The sequence below is a fragment of the Crotalus tigris genome, unplaced genomic scaffold (assembly GCF_016545835.1).
Source record: "Crotalus tigris isolate CLP2741 ecotype Arizona unplaced genomic scaffold, ASM1654583v1 scf7180000018210.256481, whole genome shotgun sequence".
In the NCBI taxonomy this organism is placed as follows: Eukaryota; Metazoa; Chordata; class Lepidosauria; order Squamata; family Viperidae; genus Crotalus; species Crotalus tigris.
This window is the reverse complement of record NW_024096883.1, coordinates 1,303-20,526: the sequence shown is the minus strand read 5'-3', so window position 1 is coordinate 20,526 and position 19,224 is coordinate 1,303. Positions and strand designations below refer to the sequence as shown.

Sequence of the window (19,224 nt, the reverse complement as noted above, 5' to 3'; positions counted from 1 at the left end):
TTACTTTAATTTCAGTACACCTATAGAAATTTTACTAACTTCCTTGCTTTAAATTTTGCTTTAAGCAGAATGTGCAGCATTCAAATCACATGCAATATAACTAGAGTTCTTTAAAACCATTTTAATTCCTAGATATTGTTAACTCAGATAACTCTCTACATACAACTTTAGAAAGCATTTAACAAGAGTTTTTTTGCTTCCATATTTTAGATATTTGGGGAAAAATCACCTTTACACTAAAGCTAAGCAATTGTTAACTTGGTTATAACTGGCAATCTTTTCATCTATTTACCTCAACAACCAAACACAAAATCAATAAGACAACCCAAGCCCATTCCTGAATCAAATAGCTAAAAATATCATGCTTGAACCATTGCTCTAATAAATGGGATTAATTGTTTTCATCTATGGTTGTTGTTGTTGTTGTTAATTGCGAAGTCGTGCCCGACCCATCGCGACCCCATGGACAACGTTCCTCCAGGTCCTCCTGTCCTCTACCATCTTCTGGAGTCCATTTAAGTTCACACCTAGTGCTTCAGTGACTCCATCCAGCCATCTCATTCTCTGTCGTCCCCTTCTTCTATTGCCCTCAATCTTTCCCAGCATTAGGCCCTTCTCCAGTGAGTCCTTCCTTCTCATTAGGTGGCCAAAGTATTTGAGTTTCAACTTCAGGATCTGGCCTTCTAAAGAGCAGTCGGGGTTGATCTCTTCTAGGACTGACCGGTTTGAACGCCTTGCAGTCCAGGGACTCGCAGGAGTCTTCTCCAGCACCATAGTTCAAAGGCCTCAATTCTTTGGCCCTCAGCCTTTCTTATGGTCCAACTTTCACAGCCATACATTGCAACTGGGAAAACCATGGCCTGGACTATACGCACTTTTGTTGGCAGGGTGATGTCTCTGCTTTTTAGTATGCTGTCTAGATTTGCCATAGCTTTCCTCCCCAGGAGCAAGCGTCTTTTAATTTCTTGGCTGCAGTCCCCATCTGAGGTGATCTTGGAGCCCAGAAAAATAAAATCTGTCACTACCTCCATTTCTTCCCCATCTATTTGCCAGGAATTGAGAGGGCCGGATTCCATGATTTTGGTTTTCTTAATGTTGAGTTTCAAGCCAACTTTTGCACTCTCCTTCTTCACCCGCATCAAGAGGCTCTTTAGCTCCTCTTCACTTTCTGCCATTAGAGTGGTATCATCTGCATATCTTAGGTTGTTGATATTTCTCCCGGCAATCTTAATTCCAACTTTTGATTCATCTAGCCCTGCCTTTTTCATGATGTGCTCTGCATATAAGTTAAATAGGCAGGGCGACAGTATACAGCCTTGCCGAACTCCTTTTCCAATTTTGAACCAATCAGTGGTTCCGTGTCCAGTTCTCACTGTTGCTTCTTGACCTGCATATAGGTTTCTCAAGAGACAAATGAGATGGTCTGGTACTCCCATCTCTTTAAGAACTTGCCACAATTTGTTGTGATCCACACAATCAAAGGCTTTTGCATAGTCAATGAAGCAGAAGAAGATGTTTTTCTGGAACTCCCTAGCTTTCTCCATGATCCAGCGTATGTTGGCAATTTGATCTCTAGTTCCTCTGCCTCTTCGAAATCCTGCCTGTACTTCTGGTAGTTCTCAATCCACATACTGCTGGAGTCTAGCCTGTAGGATTTTAAGCATAACTTTACTAGCATGTGAAATGAGTGCAATGGTGTGATAGTTTGAACATTCTTTGGCATTGCCTTTCTTTGGAATTGGAATGTAAACTGATCTTTTCCAATCCTGTGGCCACTGTTGAGTTTTCCAAATTTGCTGTCAAATTGAGTGTAGCACTTTTACTGCATCGTCTTTTAAGATTTTGAATAGCTCAGCTGGAATACTGTCACCTCCACTAGCTTTGTTGTTGCTCAGATTTTCTAAGGCCGATTTCACTTCACATTCTAGGATGTCTGGTTCAAGGTCAGTGACCATCTCATTGTGGTTATCTGGGACATTAAGCTCATTCTTGTATAGTTCTTCTGTGTAGTTTTGCCATCTCTTCTTAATCTCTTCTGCCTCTGTTAAGTCCCTGCCATTTTGGTCCTTTATCTGCCCATGGTTGCATGAATGTTCCTTCATATCTCAATTTGTCTTGAAGAGATCTCCTGGTCCTCCCTATTCTGTTTGTTTTCTTCTATTTCTTTGCACTAGGCCATTTTAGGAAAGGCATTCTTAGTCTCTTGCTAGCTATTCTCTGGAATCCTGCATTCAATTGGATGTATCTTTCTCTTTCTCCTTTGCCTGTCGCTTCCCTTCTTTTCTCAGCTATTTGCAAAGCTTCCTCAGACAACCATTTTGCTTTCTTGCATTTTTTTTTTCCTTTGGGATGGTTTTAGTTGCTACCTCTTGTACAATGTTGCGAACTTCCATCCATAGTTCTTCAGGCACTCTGTCTATCAGATCCAGTTCCTTAAATCTATTTGTCACCTCTACTGTATATTCATCAGGAATATGATTTAGTTCATACCTGAGTGGCCTAGTGCTTTTCCCTACTTTTTTCAATTTAAGCCTAAATTTTGCAACGAGAAGCTCATGATCTGAGCCCCAGTCAGCTCCTGGTCTTGTTTTTACTGACTGTATAGAGCTTCTCCATCTTTGGCTGCAGAGCACATAGTCAATCTGATTTCTATGTTGACCATCTGGTGATGTCCATGTGTAGAGCCGTCTCTTGGGTTGTTGGAAAAGAGTGTTTGTTATGATCATCGTATTCTCTTGACAAAATTCTATCAGCTTGTGCCCTGCTTCATTTTGTACTCCAAGGCCAAACTTGCCTGTTATTCCGGTTATCTTTTGGCTTCCTACCTTAGCATTCCAATCCCCCATGATGATAAGGACATCATTTTTTGGTGTTAATTCTATAAGGTGCTGTAGGGCTTCATAGAACCGGTCAATTTCATCCTCTTCAGCACCAGTGGTTGGGCATAGATTTGGACTACTGTGATATTGAATGGTTTGCCTTGGATTCGAATTGAGATCATTCTGTCATTTTGGGGATTGTATCCCAGTATTGCTTTTCTATTCTTTTATTGACTATGAAGGCTACTCCATTTCTTCTGAGGGATTCTTGCCCACAGTAGTATACCTGATGGTCATCTGAGTTAAATTCACCCATTCCTGTCCATTTTAGTTCGCTGATTCCTAAGATGTCGATGTTCAGTCTTGTCATGTCTTTTTTGACTACGTCTAGCTTGCCTTGATTCATGGGTCTTACATTCCAGGTTCCTATGGAAAAAAGATCTTTACAGCATCGGACTTTGCTTTCACCACCAGATATATCCACAGCTGAGTGTCCTTTCGGCTTTGGCCCAGTCGCTTCATTCTTTCTGGTGCTACTAGTACTAGCCCTCTGCTCTTCCCCAGTAGCATATTGGACACCTTCCGACCTGAGGGGCTCATCTTCCACGTCATATCTTTTTGCCTTTTAGTACTGTCCATGGGGTTTTCATGGCAAAGATACTGGAGTGGTTTGCCATTTCCTTCTCCAGTGGATCACATTTTGTCAGAACTCTCTGCTATGACCTGTCCGTCTTGGGTGGCCCTGCACAGCATAGCTTATAGCTTCATTGAGTTACGCAAGCCCCTTCACCACAACAAGGCAGTAATCCATAAAAGGGCCATCTATGGTAGAAGTGTCTAAACCTTTGAAGCAGATGGTCACATTTGGAAAGGTAAAAGTGTCATGGGAAAGATCATTAAATGATCATTATATTGTTTGTTTATTAAATAAATAATCCAGTGAAAACAACAAACTCATTTTACATTGTCACACAAATGAGATTACAAGAGAGGTAACTTGACCAAAAGTATTTAAGACATAATCCTTTTTTCTCTATTCTTTGAGATAATCTACTCCACAATTCTCTTGTGCCATATTCCTAACCAATAAGGTCCAACCATCATAGATATTTTTGTCTCTGTTTTGAGATTAACCTCCAAACATGTATTAATAATCTCTCCTGCCTATTGTAAATGCAAAAATGTGCACAAAATGCATTTCTGTGTCCTCACCCTTTAATATTTGCCTATCAACCATTAGTCCTTCTTCTCATTTTCAGATACCATCACTATTCTCAGCCCACATCTCCCAATTTCACTTCCCCATTTTGAGATTGGCATTTTCTCCTTATACTGCATTGTACTGTAAACTGTTTTAATTCCTAGTTTTACTGTACATTGTCCAGGGTCACTTTGGATGAGATGGACAGTCCTATAAAATTGATTAAAGAAATATTGCAGCTGTTACAGTTATCTCTGATTCACCTCCCCAAATTTGTCATCCCCAAGTTTCCCTGCAATCAACAGCAATTTACTTTGTTTCTTCCTTTCACCTTTAAAATGACTAGAAGTATTTCATGCAAAGTGTTTACTTATCCAGCCACTATGCTAATTGATAAGAATGTTTTAGTGTCCATTTTGAAGAATAAAGCAGACAAACAGCTAAGATTCAGTATTTTGCAGTGAAGCTTTCTTAGTGTAATGGAGTACAGAAATGGTGTTAAAAAGATAGTCAATAATCATTATTTAAATACTACCTTAGTCTTGGAACAGAGAAAGGAGTGACAAAGAAACTCAGGATGGTCCTGTCTTGATTCTCCTTGGTATAAGAAGCAGGAATGCTTTCATGCTATCATGAATGCTATCATGCTTTCAAAATGCTATTATTACAGCCTTTAATAAAATATTGTAACATCTGGAAGGAAGATACATCAGACCCAAATACCAAATCTTCATCTGAGGATTTGGCTGACAGAAAAGAAAGTGAATACATTAAATTCAAAGTCATTGGGCAGGACAGCAGTGAAATTCAGTTTAAAGTAAATATGTCAATGCATCTAAGGAACCTTAAAGAACCATACTGTAACTAAAATACAAACCCATAACTTCAAGCAGAGCTGCTGATGGATGCAGAGTGAATTGTCACAAGCATGGTAATATTCACGGTCACAGTATTGCCTACTGTACTATTCATCTACATTTTTTGTTCTGAGGGAGGGCCATCATAATCAGATGTTGTCTTTAGTGATCTCACTGCAGTACAGGTTTTGAAAAGATAAGATCTAGCAGATGTCCTAACCACATACAGACTGAGAATCCTATTTCTTTTATCTTAATAATCCAGACAAGTGTGACAGGAAAGTACATCTAGGGCTAAATCATCCATATTTGCAGAGTGGTTGTGATCACAAACAAATAGGCTGATAAGCTAACATTTGTTAGCTCCTTTATATACAGGCAGTCCCCAGATTATGAACAAGATCTGTTCCTAAGTCTCTCTTTAAGTTGAATTTGTAGATAAGTTATAACAGATATACCTATGGTTCTTATTAAATATCAGTTAGTCAAATATTTACTTTTACTTTGAAATAAGCATCAAGAGAGGTTTGTACAGAGCTTTTCATTTTTCGTCATAAACGGTCTTATAGCAACTGAGGCCCTAGGTAACTGTATAGTAAACTTTGGTGAACCTCTCTATATTAAAATCTTGCTCTCTAAGTTTGCCCTCCCTTCTTCAATAAGACAAAAGGCTTCAGCTAATGCTTTTGTCAAAAATATATATATATTTTTTTTGGGTTCAGGAGTTTTAGGTCCCAATCTCCTTCCTCAAATGCTATCATCTGCAGCTTTGGTCATTTTATTTTTCCACTTTATTTTTGTTTTCCTTTTTTATATATATACATCACTAGCACTTGCATTGAGTTATGCTTCAGAGGCATAATTATGGTAATGTGATCTAACTTAAAATGGCAGATGCTCTTCTCCTCCCTTGAGCCAATGAACCACTGAAGCTGTGCAATGTTTTCATGAGCACCATAATGTAGTATGTGCATTTGTTATTATAAACCATGGTATTTAACTCAATTTTTAATATAATAGGCTTAATGGCAGTCAGTTCATAAGTACAAGTTGTCCATAAAGTGGATGTTCTTAACTCAGGGACTGTTTGTATTAGAAACCCAGATTAATCACTAGCATTTCAGTTGAACTAATCTCAAGAAGACTTTAAAAGTTACTACTGATCTTTTATTACAGGGGTTAGAGATCCCTCCATCCTGGCGTAATGCATTTATATCATTGATTCCAAAAGATAGTCAAGATCTTACTTTGCCTAAAAATTATAGGCCTATATCTCTTTTAAATGTGGATTATAAAATTTTTGCAAAAATTTTAGCTAACAGGCTTATGGGGATCTTGCAGCAGTTTATACATAGGGATCAATCGGGTTTTATAACTGGAAGGTATATTAAGAATAACGTTAGACAAATTATTAATTTATTAGAGTATTTAGAAAAGAATAACCAAGTCTCTGCAGGCCTGATATTTTTGGATGCTGAAAAAGCCTTTGATCAAGTGAATTGGCATTTTATGCTGTGTTTAATCAAGGAGATGAATTTTGGACAAAATATATTACAAGTATTATCCAATATATATCAAAAACAGACTGCTCAAATTATTGTAAATGGGGGGTTGTCAGAGGCTTTTGTAATAGAAAAAGGAACAAGACAGGGATGCCCGTTGTCTCCGTTATTGTTTGTTTTAACACTGGAAATTTTGTTGATTAAAATTCGGGAGTCTCAAGAAATAAAAGGAATAGAAATTAATAAAAAAGAATATAAATTAAGAGCCTTTGCAGATGACTTGGTTGTTACTTTGTCTCAAACTGTTTCTTCTGTGGTGAAATTATTACAATTGATTCAACAATATGGACGTGTTTCTGGCTTTAAAATTAATAATAATAATACCAAAATATTAGCTAAAAATATGACTAATGGTGATAAACAGGCTCTAGTTAACTTAACAGACTTTGAAATTGTTGATAAGGTAAAATATTTGGGGGTTACATTATCTGCTTCTAATGTAAAATTGTATAAAAATAATTATGAAAAGCTGTGGATTGAGGTACAGAAGGATTTAAAAAACTGGAATAATTTACAGTTATCCCTTATGGGCAGAATTGCAGTTATTAAAATGACTGTCCTGCCAAAGTTTATTTTTTTGTTCCAAATGTTACCTATCTTAAAGAACGAACGTAATTTAGATGAATGGCAAAAAGGTATTAATAAATTTGTTTGGGCAGGGAAAAAACCAAGGGTGAAACTTAAAATAATGCAAGATTTTCGTGAGAGAGGTGGACTCAAGGTACAAAATATGAAATTGTATTATGATGCTGTAGTATTGACATTGATTAGCGATTGGGTGAATTTAACAAATACAGAAATACTTCATTTGGAAGGCTGGGACCTCTTTTTTGGATGGCATGCCTATTTAATATTTAATAAAAAAGTGGATTGGGTTTTTAAGTCTCATATTATAAGAAACTCTTTGCTAAGATTGTGGAGAAAGTATTATAAAAGTGATTTCAAAATACCATTATGGGCTATACCTCGGCATGCCATAGAAGGTATAAGGAAAGGGGTAAATATGGACAAGGTCTCTTACGTACAGTTATTAAGATGGGATGGCCAAGACTGGCAGTTAAAATCTTTGGAAGAGTTAACACATGAAAACTTAACTTATTCATGGTTCCAATATAGACCAATAGTGGATAGATGGAAGATGGATTGTAAAATGGGCTGGCTTAGAGAAGATGAAATTTTTTTAAAACAAGTAAGAGATCAAAGGCCAACCCATATTAAGAGAGTTTATGGGGGTTTAGTGGAATTAGATTCAGAACTTGAACTAGTTAAAGATTGTATGATTAAATGGGCACAGAATATTGGTGAAACGATTTCAATGGATACTTGGGAACTTATTTGGATCAGAAATGTTAAATTCACACAAGCGCAAAATTTAAGAGAGAATTTTTATAAGATGTTTTATAGATGGCACCTTGACCCAAAGAAAATGTCCATTATGTACCCTAATCTACAGCCGAAATGCTGGAGATGTGGATATTTGGATGCTACCTATTCCCATATTTGGTGGACGTGTAAGCATATAAAAGCTTTTTGGATTAAGATATGGTGGAATATTCAAAGAATTTTTAAAAGGAGGGTAAAATTTACTCCGCAATTATTTTTACTAGTTATTGTTATTGACTGTGATGCTAAGGAGGTTATATTGATGTTAAATTTGATTACAGCCGCTAGGTTGTTAATAGGACAATATTGGAAGAAGGAATCTTTGCCTACTTTACAAGAATGGTTTCATAAAGTTTCGTATTTGGCAGAATTGGCAAAGATTTCGGCTTTCTTAAAGGAGCAATCTCAAGAAAAATTTTTTGCGGTATGGGAAAAATGGATAAATTTTATACAACATAATTTGGATATGGGAAAATATTATTTAGCCTTTTTATAATTTGTAATGATTGTTTTTTCTTTCTTTCTTTCTTCTTTTTCTTTTTTATATATATACATTTTTAATGTATTATTATTCATATATTTTTTTTTTATATATATATATATGCTTTATTTTTCGTCTACTTTCTTCTTTCTTCTTTCTCTCTCTCTCGTCTCTTTTTATTTTTTATTTTTTTTCTTTTTTAGTATATATTATTCATTTTAAAGTTTATGTTATGTATATTATTTCTATATATATTATTACTGTGATTTTTATTATTACTATTAATTATTTTATAAATTGCAAATGTTATTTTTAAAATATTTGTTAAATAATCCTATATTCAGTTCTGGGAAGTCGGGGGGGGGTGGGGTGGTTGGGGAGGGGGGGGTGGATTTTTATTTGTAAAACTTTTTAAAAATTTAAATAAAAAAAAAAAAAAAAAAAAAAAAGTTACTACTGATCTGTAAATTAAAGAACAGAATCATCTGGGCTATAATCCCTATGTTTTGTGACCTTTCTGTGAATACAACCTAGATATCATTATTGCATGCATTAAACTTTATTTTATCAGCATTCTAAAGATTGCCAAGTATTCCCAATCTAATTATTTAACACTGCTTTAGGTGGACCAGTAGAGATAAAAAATAAGACACATCTTTATTGCAATGCATAGTGTAACGCAGCAAATGTTTATGTTTAACAGAAAAGAAGGTAAATCACTCACTAAAACATATAAGGAATGGTTGCTGGAATTGGGTATGTCTAGTTTAATGAAGAGAAGGACGAGGGGGGACATGATAGCAGTGTTCCAATATCTCAGGGGTTGCCACAAAGAAGAGGGAGTCAAGCTATTCTCCAAAGCGCCTGCAGGCAGGACAAGAAGCAATGGAGGGAAACTAACCAAAGAGAGAAGCAACCTAGAACTAAGGAGAAACTTCCTGACAGAACAATTAATTCGTGGAATAACCTGTCTCCAGAAGCTGTGAAAGCTCCAACACTGGAAGCCGAGGTGGCACAGCAGTTAGAGTGCAGTACTGCAGGCCACTTTAGCTGACTGTGTTCAGCAGGTCAGCGGTTCAAATCTCACCGGCTCAAGGTTGACTCAGCCTTCCATCCTTCCGGGGTAGGTAAAATGAGGACGCAGATTGTTGGGGGCAATGTAAATATATATACATTGCTTACTGGTGTACACCGCTTAGAGAGTGCTTGCACTTAAAACGGTATATAAGTCTCATAAATAAATAAATAAATAAGTTTTTAAGACAAGACTGGACAGCCATTTGTCTGAAATGGTATAGGGTTTCCTGTCTGAGCAGGAGGTTGGACTAGATGACCTCCAAGGTCCCTTCCAACTTTTTTATATTATTATTATTCACAATAAGTGCAGATCAACTACTTTTCAGGAATGTTATTCTAAATGCAAATTTAGAAAGGTTTATACACAACTAAAACTATTTTACACAGCATGGAACTATAAGATATGATGAAAATGTAGTCTTCTCTCAAAATGAATTTCCTTTTAAATTTAGTACAGCCCAGCAGGAGTACCAAGTTTCATTTAAATATGTATGTTGAATCATATAAAAATAATTATTTCGTACAAGCTTAATAAAGGAGCTACTTAAAATGCAGATGAAGGCCACATACACTGTACATTTTATTAACATATGACAAATACAATATAGATTTATGGAATAAATGCCTAATTTTTGCAAGTGTGTATAATCTAAAAAGTACTTTCTGAAACTTATTACAAAAACATGTTGCATAATTTTGGAACCCCTTGGTGAGATATTTTTAACAGCACAGATTATGCTTAGCTAAATAAAGCTATTTTACATTACAAAGGTTTGGCACTATCAATTTACTCTCCAAGTATCTTGTAAAGTAATATAAAATTCTGCAAGTTTTCTCTAAAATATAAAGTGTAATCACCAGGTTTATACTAAGGCATATAAGGTGTTTAAAGACGTGTTCTCTTCTCCATCCCTTATACTATCTCCTTTTGTTTGCTTTATTATTATCAGCAGATAATATCCGATATATTTAGTTTTGATAAGTACCAACTATATCCATGGAAAGGGATCACTGCCAACATTCTGCTGGGGGGGACTTCTTCACAACTCTCTATTATTGTTCAATAGAAAAAAAATGAATATTATCTTCATAACAACAATTAAAAATATTTTTCCCATATGTGTTCCAAATAAAACATAGTGGTGGTGGGAATCTATATACTGCTTGCTTAATGAAAGTGGCAAAATGCCAATGCATAACATAATAAAGACAAAGCAGAACTACTCAACTATTTTGGTTCAGTCTCCTCCAAAACTAGGGAATACGTTCCATGAGTCAATTATGACGGTCAGGATGGAAGAAAAAAAATGAGATTAATGGAAATATGGACAGGGAATACCGGTGTCAATATGTTTCTCTTTGAGTGTGTTTAAATTTCCAGCACTAGGATGCTGAACAAAGTAGCTGACTCTATCTTTGAACAATCCCAGACTATAAGTGAACTATCAAACAATTACAGGAGATCAAATCTTGTACAGGAAACTACACATCCCTTGAACTGCAATAAATATCTAAATATAAATATCTAGAAAGATTCTACAGCACATCATAAACCAGTCTGATGTGGTGATTAAGGTGTTAGCCTAGAAACAAGGAGACTGTAAGTTCTAGGCTTTCCTTAGACATGAAATTTGGCTGTGTGATTTTGGGACTCTTTCTCAACCCAAGCTACCTCACAGAGTTGTTTTTGCAAGGAAAATAGAAGGCAGTAATAATAATAAACTTACTAATCTGAAAGAGGATGGGTGGCTATGTTCAGCTATGTGGTCTGGCAAGTGTCAAAGCCACTAAGTTGAATAAAACCCAGATAATCCAGCAGTACATTAGTAAGATGGCAGTCAAACATGAGCTGCTGAGAGGATGCATGGGGCAGCAGCAAATAAGGTAGGAAGATCAAACATGGGACGTGCCATGCAAGACAAGATCCTGCATGGAATGTACCATCAACAAATAGCTCAGGTGGCAGACATTGGGAAATCTTACCAAGCTGAAAAGGGCTGGATTAAAAGACAGCACTGGGGCACTGATCATAACAGCACAAGAACAAGCACTATGCACCGGATCCATAGAAGCAGGAGTCTCCCACACTAGATAAGACTCAAGGTGCACACTATGCAGTGAGGCCTCAGTCCAACACATAGTGGCAGGGTGTAAGATGCAGGTAGGAACAACATACACTGAATGGTACAATTAAAAAGCTGGCATAGTGAACAGGAACATTTGAACAGTATATGGGCTAGATCCTCTCATGTCCAGATGGGAGATCCTACAGAAGGTTGGAGAATAAGAGGACTAAGATCCTGTGGGACTTCCAAATCCAGATGGACAGGCAGGTACTAGCCAATCATCCCAACATTATGGTAGGAGACCAAATCCAGAAGACAGTATAATGATAGATAATGCATAGCAATGCCAAGTGATAGTGACATTATGAAGAAGGAATATCAGAAGCTAGAGAAGTACCAGGGCCTGAAGGAAGAACTAGTGAGGATATGAAAATAAAGCCAAAGTGGTGACTTGTATGGGTGGTATGTGTCTTCCTCAATATATATACATACAATCTAGTGATAATTAAACTCTTCCTCATTTGAAGGCACCTTGAAAATCAGTGATTACTGAAAGTCAGCATGAATTTATCAAAATGGTCTTGCTCAATTAATCTTAACTCACTTTTTGATCAGTAACTTTCTTAGCAGATCATAATATAGTTTGATTTCAACAAAGCAACTGATTGAATTGCACATGGCCTTCTAATTAGAAAGTTAAGTGGAAACTGGATGGCATTAAGTGGATGTATAACAGGCTCAATGATTGTAGTTAAAGAATGCTCACCATTGATTCCTCAGCACTGTGAAGAACGTACAAACCTGGGATGTAAATTCTTGACTTTACCCTGCAGTGGTCAGATCTCAATTTAAATATTATGTCCTATTCTAACACCTAATATTTAAGAGACATTTAGACATACCGGAATACAGCACTATTCATATAGTTAAAATGCTATTACACAAAGACTGAGAAGAAAGACATGGAGTAATACATTACATTAAGTAATATAGATTCAAACTGAATATTAGAGGAAAAAAATGTTACCATTTGTGTAACAGTGGAGCTAATTACTTGCTAAGCTGGAGCATTCTCCATCATCAGAAGAGTTTAACTAATGGTTATTGTGGATATTTAATTTGGATTCCTAGACTGAGCAAGGCAGAGGGACCCAGACTGAAATAACAGTTCCTCTATTTCTGCATGCACACGCTGTGAAGATTTTTTGCAATCTAGTAAAATACCACATTAAAATTTACATAAGTTCAGGGATATAGTAATATATAACCATCATCCTTACTTAGTATAATTGTAAAGGAAGATATTTATTCTGTTGAAACTATATCAGAAAATCTGAAGCAAATCCTTATTATCATGGGAGACAGCAAAGATATTTTAAGGGAATAAAACATCCCAGGAATTTTCATCCTTAGAAAGCACAAGAAATGGGTTTTATCAAGCTTGTATGTCTTTTGTATGTCATTATACATTTTGTAGGACTGACAAAAGCAGATTAACTCTAAAAAAAACTCTACAGTTGCTTTGCCCATCCATAGGTCCTAAGTTTATTGGCTTGCTGGGACTAAGGGTGTTATACTCTCTAATTCAAACAAACGATTCATTAAACCAACAGGGTGCTAGATTTAGCTCCAAACAGACTGAACCTTTTTCAAGGACTAAACTAAACCCTCTACTGGACTCGCTGGGCAAACAAAACTCCAGCCTGTTTCCTCAATAGTCTTTACCCATCCTTAGAGCCATATTAGGATTGAAATGTTTACCAAAAGGAGAATAATGTGTCTCCAGTTTGTCCAAGATAATGCTAGCTCCAAACATATTCCTGAAGGTTTGCTCTCCTCCAGAGAAGAACAGAAATGGACAGGAAGTAGAGAGAGAAATGATACTCTTCTTTGTAGCAAATGAAAGTAAAACAGGGTCATCCCAAGATATAGCCATCTTGTTCCTGGGCTACATCTACTGACTGGGAGAAGAGACAGTTGAATCTTCAGGCAAATGGAATCACAGAAAATATATAAAACTGAAATAGCTAAGAGAGCTCCAGAGTCTTTAGTTGTAGCAAAATGGATATTTATAATAAAAGTAGACGTGGTTTTAATTCTGTGAGTGCAATAACATGTATTTTCTTTTAGGTAAACAATTGCAGATGCCTAACTAACATCTTCACCATTGTGGAGATAGGGTGGGCAAATTTAACTTTCCATCACCCAGCAAATCTTCTAAATATGCTAATTGCCTTTAGAAAGATATTTCCATCTAAAAAGCCATTAAAAAGAAGCTTCACTTTAATTTTTTTCCACAATTTTAAAACTTTAAATTATCTGAATAATTTAGCAAACTCTATCTATCACATCCAAATCAAAATTTGGAAGCTTAAGTAAAAGAAAACAATTGCCTTGAATAACCTCGTTCCTTCTGAATGATCAAACACCAACTTGGATGTGCTGATTTGTTTAGCACTGATACAAGAAGCAGGAGAGTGGATGCTGGCAATACTGGAAGTAAACTGTGGGATCTGCAAAACCATTATCTTGGTGCCCTCACTATCTAAGGCTAAAAAAATGGGCAGCTATCAGCCCTCCACTTCATTGTAATGTTACAATAACAGAATCTTGCAAATCTGAAACCAATTCTCCCCACTTTTACTTTTCAGAAAACTAGAAAGGATCTCTTATGAGATGTTTCTTACAATCCTTTTCCTTCTATGATCTGAGATATATGACACTTGACTAGGCTTCAGCTCATCTTCTTGTTTCCCAAGGTCATTTCCACAGACCATTACATCAGCAAAAAAGCCTGTTACCACATAAAGCTAGGAGAAAAAGATACTGTTTAAATTGTAGAACTGCTCTATCTATCATCTTTCATCTATCAATCTACCGTCTATCAATCTATCATCTATCATTTATCATCTATGAATCTATCATCTATTGTCTATCAATCTATTTATCATCTATTATCTATCATCTATCATCTATATATCTATCATCTATCATTTATCATCTATCAGTCAATCTATCATCTCTCTGTCTGTCTATCCTCTATTCTCTATCATCTATCAATGATCTATCTCTCTATCTATCTGATTAGCTAGCTAGGTAGGTAGCTATACACACAGAGAGAGAGGTAGTCCTTGCTTAATCACAAATGAGACCAGCAACTCCACCATTAAGTGAAGCAATCCCTAAGTGGGAAATCATGTGACTACAACTGTCCTTTCTGGCTGGAAAGAGACAAGGCTATTCAGATTCACACCTTCAGCTTTTCTTTGCCTTCTAACCACATCCCTGGCCCTTTGGAATGCTGGAGTGCCTACTTATTGTCTCCTGCACATCAAAAGCAATGCAAGCATCCTGCAGCTTGGGCTTGGAACCCAGAGGAACATTATGCAAATAGCTTAGAGTATTCTCTTGAAATCTCTCCCTCTCCAATCTCTCAGGACAATGCATACTGACTTAATGGCTATCGTGTGACCAGGGAAGTAGCAAAAGTCATAAATAATCTTAAATGGGCTGTAAAGTTATTTTTTCAGCATTGTCATAACTTTGAATGATTGCTGAGTGAAGGAAAGTGAAGAGTACCTATAATAAGATTTCTAGATTCTGCAGTAACTGATCATAATACTGTAATATTTTTTCATCTCCAATAAAAATAAGTACTGAATGAGTCCTGGATTCTAACCTGCTCTATACTTTCTTACAGAATGGGCCTGTTGCTGAAACATAGGCATCAAAGAATGTTTGCTTTATATTAATGGGCAAGTTAGCATATATTGGGGATGAGAGTTCTGGAAAAATGAGGACCATGGCCAGGGTATATTTTTAAACCAGCAGTTCCCAGTCTCTTGTTTATATGGACCATCATAGTTTTTGCTAATTAGATGTAATTATATTGACAATGTGAGAGATGTAGACCCCCTGGTGTATATAAGTCTCCAAAATGCATCTACAGATCTCTTTTCCAGTCTGGTTTAGGACATGGAAGGCTCAGGTTTAAGACTCCACTCAACTATGGAAGCGCATTAGGTGACCTTGCGTGAATCACTTTCTTTTAATCCAACCCATCTCAAAGAGATGTTGTGAGAAAAAGTTGGGGCAGGGAAATACTATGTAGGCCATCTTCAACTTCTGGGATAAAAGTGGAATGCAATTATAACAAACAAATCAAAGTAAATGTAACCATTTTTAAAAAAAAATATTAAATGCCTTCATTTCCTAATATCAATAAATCTTATGAAAGCTAACAAATCTTGCATGATTTGATCTCATGAGATTTGAGGCCTTTAAAAAATACTTTACTTAGAGATCACACATTGAACCATCTCATAGCTGACCACTTTGCAGAGCATGGACAAGATTTTGGGGATCACATTAAACATAATCAGTTTTCTTGAATTTAATCTAGAAGCAAAATGATAAACCCTGCAATTGTCACAGACCAAATAATAGTTGAAGCCTCTGACTAATTTTTAATGATTGTTTCACAATGCTTGTTAATAAAAATGTAAATACATAAATTTCTGATCTGCTCAAAAAAGGGAAAAAATCCTTCTAAGAAGCTGATGATGGAAAGAAGCAAATGTGATAATTAATTCAAGCTAATTCCAGGAGTATGACCAGACTCAACTTTAAAAGAGATATTTACATAACTGCATGTTGGTTACAAAATCAGGTTTGTACCAAAGTAAGTCAGATACAAATCCCAACTTAATCATGAAACTTAAATCTGAGTAACCTATCACATAGGATTGCTATGATTATTAAAACAAATGGAGAAAATTATGTGTGCCATTATGATTCTTTTTAGGAAAAAGACATGAGCTTTAAGTGTAATAATTTTCAGATGAAAATTTCTCACCCAGTCTTCTCTCTGCCAGCCCAAAAGACTTTGCAAGTTTATATTTGAAGTTGCTTCTACTCTCGGTTGATAATGCATCTTGTGTTTTGGGTGTATTCCTTCTAGGTGATTTGTTTGTTTCTTTAGAAATGTTATCCATGTTCTCATAATATACACCCTGAACATCAAAGATATGGTAGAGCCTTAAGTATCTGGTTAAAAACTGGCTCAATACAGACAGAAATTGCTGGAGTAAAAGAAACTATGTTCTCACTACATGACTGACACAGAGATCTGCCTTGCCTTTAACTGACAAACCAATTCTTCTTAGAATTTACACCTTTCATCCTCTATGACATCACTTCAAAAGTAGTCATCTTCATCTTGTAGACTATTCTAAAATAGTCTTGCAATTTTTTTAAACTGTATTATTCTCCCCCTCATATATTTGTAATAACAAAAAATAGAAATGTTAGGAATTGTACAAAGTAAAATGTCTGTCTCCAAGCAAAACAACTGAAAGGAGGGGAAAACATTAAATTCAGGAGCACTTAAAAAAAATCTCAAAAGAAATTGAGGGTGAACTTTATAGAATTTTAATCTCTTTATTACTTTATAAGTAGCTCATACCTAATACTTCTTCCCACAACTACTACTCTGTGAAGTGACTTACAATGAGAAAGAATGGCTAGCTCAAAATCACAAAGCTGACTTTAATGTCTAAGGCAGGACTAGAACTCACAGTCTCCTGGTTTTTAGGCCAACATCTTAACCATTAGTTAATTCAAGGATTCGAGTCAAAGATAATGTTGAGTTCATCCATTTTTTATTTTTCACCTTTTCTGACAATCTAGCTTTCACAGTCACATGGTACTGATGAAAAATAAAATGATCATGGGAATAGATACTCAGAATTTGCAAATATGCTTGTGAAAAGCATTTAATATTTTGTCTAGCTTTATCATAGTCTCCAAAGTAGCTTGTGTCTTTTTACTTCATAGCTACAGTCACTGTCCTCCTTCACAGGGTTGTTGTGGGGAAAAAATCAGGAGATAGCATTATGAGCATTATGAGCTCCTGAATGAGAAGAAGGACATACAGTAAAGTTAATAAATAAATAAAGTAAGCAAGTAAGCTAAGCTTAGAATAATAAAAATTTATCACCACTTCACTTTCTTTTCTGCTTATTTGCACTGGACTGATGTTGCCTGCTGACACAAACTTGACTTCTTTTTTCTTTTCTTTTTTTCACTACTGAGCATCAACCTGGCTTTTGCTAAAGGCAAAAGATTCCTTAAATCTTTCTTGCTTCCAGCTATCAATGTGGTATCCTCAGCACAACTGAGGTTGATGTTTTCCCAAGCAATGTTATTCCAGTTTCTATTTCGTCCTCTTCTAGAATTTGTTGTGTTATATGCTACCTGTAGGTTAAATAAATAAAATAAACATACTTGGCTCACTTCTTTTCCCATTTTTGAAATATTTAGATATTCTGTATTTTGTTCTGAAGCTTTCTAATCATCATGCAAATTCTTCAGCAAGCCAAATGAGATGCCCTACAGCCATGTTTTTAAAGGTTATCTACAATTTGTTTTGGTCTAAATAGAGTCTTTTTATAATTAATAAAGCAAAACTAGGTGTCTTATAGAAACTCCAGTTTCTTTACCTTTATACATCACCTATAGCAGTATGATCTCAGATGGCTCTACTTCTTCTAAATCAAGATTGTACATGAAGCACCCCATTCCAAGTATTGCAAAAATATTTGGTAGTCTTTAGCACTGTTCTTTTTTGATACTGGGAATATAAATGAATTTAGCTCTTTGGCTACTGTTGTGTCTTTCATATTTGCTTCCATCCTGTATGTACAGATAGTCCTCAATTTACAGCCACAGTTGAGCCCAAAATTTATGTTGCTAAATGAAATATTTGTTAAGTGAGTTTGCTCCATTTTACGACTTTTCTTGCCCTAGTTGTTAAGTGAATCATTGCATTTGTTAAGTTAGTAACATGGCTGTTAAGTGAATTTGGCTTTCCCATTGACTCTGCTTGTCAGAAGGTCACAAAAGCGGATCATATGACCCCAGGACACTGCAACTGTCATAAATATGAGCCAGTTGCCAAGCATCTGAGTTTTGATCACATGACCATGGGGATGTTGCAATGGTCATAAATTTGAAAAAAAAGTCATAAGTCACTTTTTTCAGTGCCAGTGTAACTTTGAATGGTCTCTGAATGAACCACTGTGAGTCAAGGACTACCTGTAATGCTTTATCCACATCTCCCTATAAAGTTTTAGAGTTCTGCTGGTATATTATCAACTGTAACTTCACTGTTAACAATACTTTCTAGAGCCTATTTAATTTCACTTTCTACAACATCTGACATTTTAAAATCTTACTTCAGAAGCTATCTGTCTTTGACCTTTGTGTCAAAGTTTCTGCAGGAGAAAAATCAGAAATAAGAAATGATAAACAATTTGTCTACTCTGTTCACGCTGGCTTTTTACAATTTACAATAAAAATGGTCACGTAGATGAGGATACCTTGACTCCATTGTTGGGGTGCCCCATTGTTTGAAGCACCCAATCCAATTCATACAATATTGGAGTCTTGTCAGAGACAATTTCCTAAACCTGTAACTTAAGAGACAGAAGATTTTTAAGTATATATGTGTATTTGTACGCGTAAGTGTGTGTATATCAATGTTAATGACATAATCAAAATCAAAAGTAAAAAAACATAAATCAAAATACAAGTATATATAAACTGGAAATCTAAACATTCAAAAGCAATAGAACCAATACATCATGCAAAGAAATAGTCATAACAATCCTATTCTATGGTTTGGCAAAACAAACAAATCTTTAGAATTTTATAACTGAAGGCTGATTTGGTGTCAGTTTTTGAACTGGGACCAGAATTGGGTAGAATCATTTAGTTCT

At 35.8% G+C, this 19,224-nt stretch overlaps 1 protein-coding gene across 5 annotated transcripts in view; it reads right to left on the bottom strand.

Annotated features, from left to right (window-relative positions):
* Positions 1-16,627, bottom strand: part of PDE10A (phosphodiesterase 10A) — a 102,145-nt gene extending 85,518 nt beyond the window's left edge. The window contains exon 1 of one of the 5 annotated variants that reach the window (XM_039348920.1): positions 16,302-16,627. In XM_039348920.1, coding sequence (XP_039204854.1) covers positions 16,302-16,440 — 139 coding nt within the window. In that variant the 5' untranslated portion in view covers positions 16,441-16,627. The remainder of the gene's footprint in view (positions 1-16,301) is intronic. The other 4 variants (XM_039348921.1, XM_039348926.1, XM_039348919.1 and 1 more) reach the window with 4 other exon arrangements.
* Between the last annotated feature and the right edge of the window lie 2,597 nt (positions 16,628-19,224).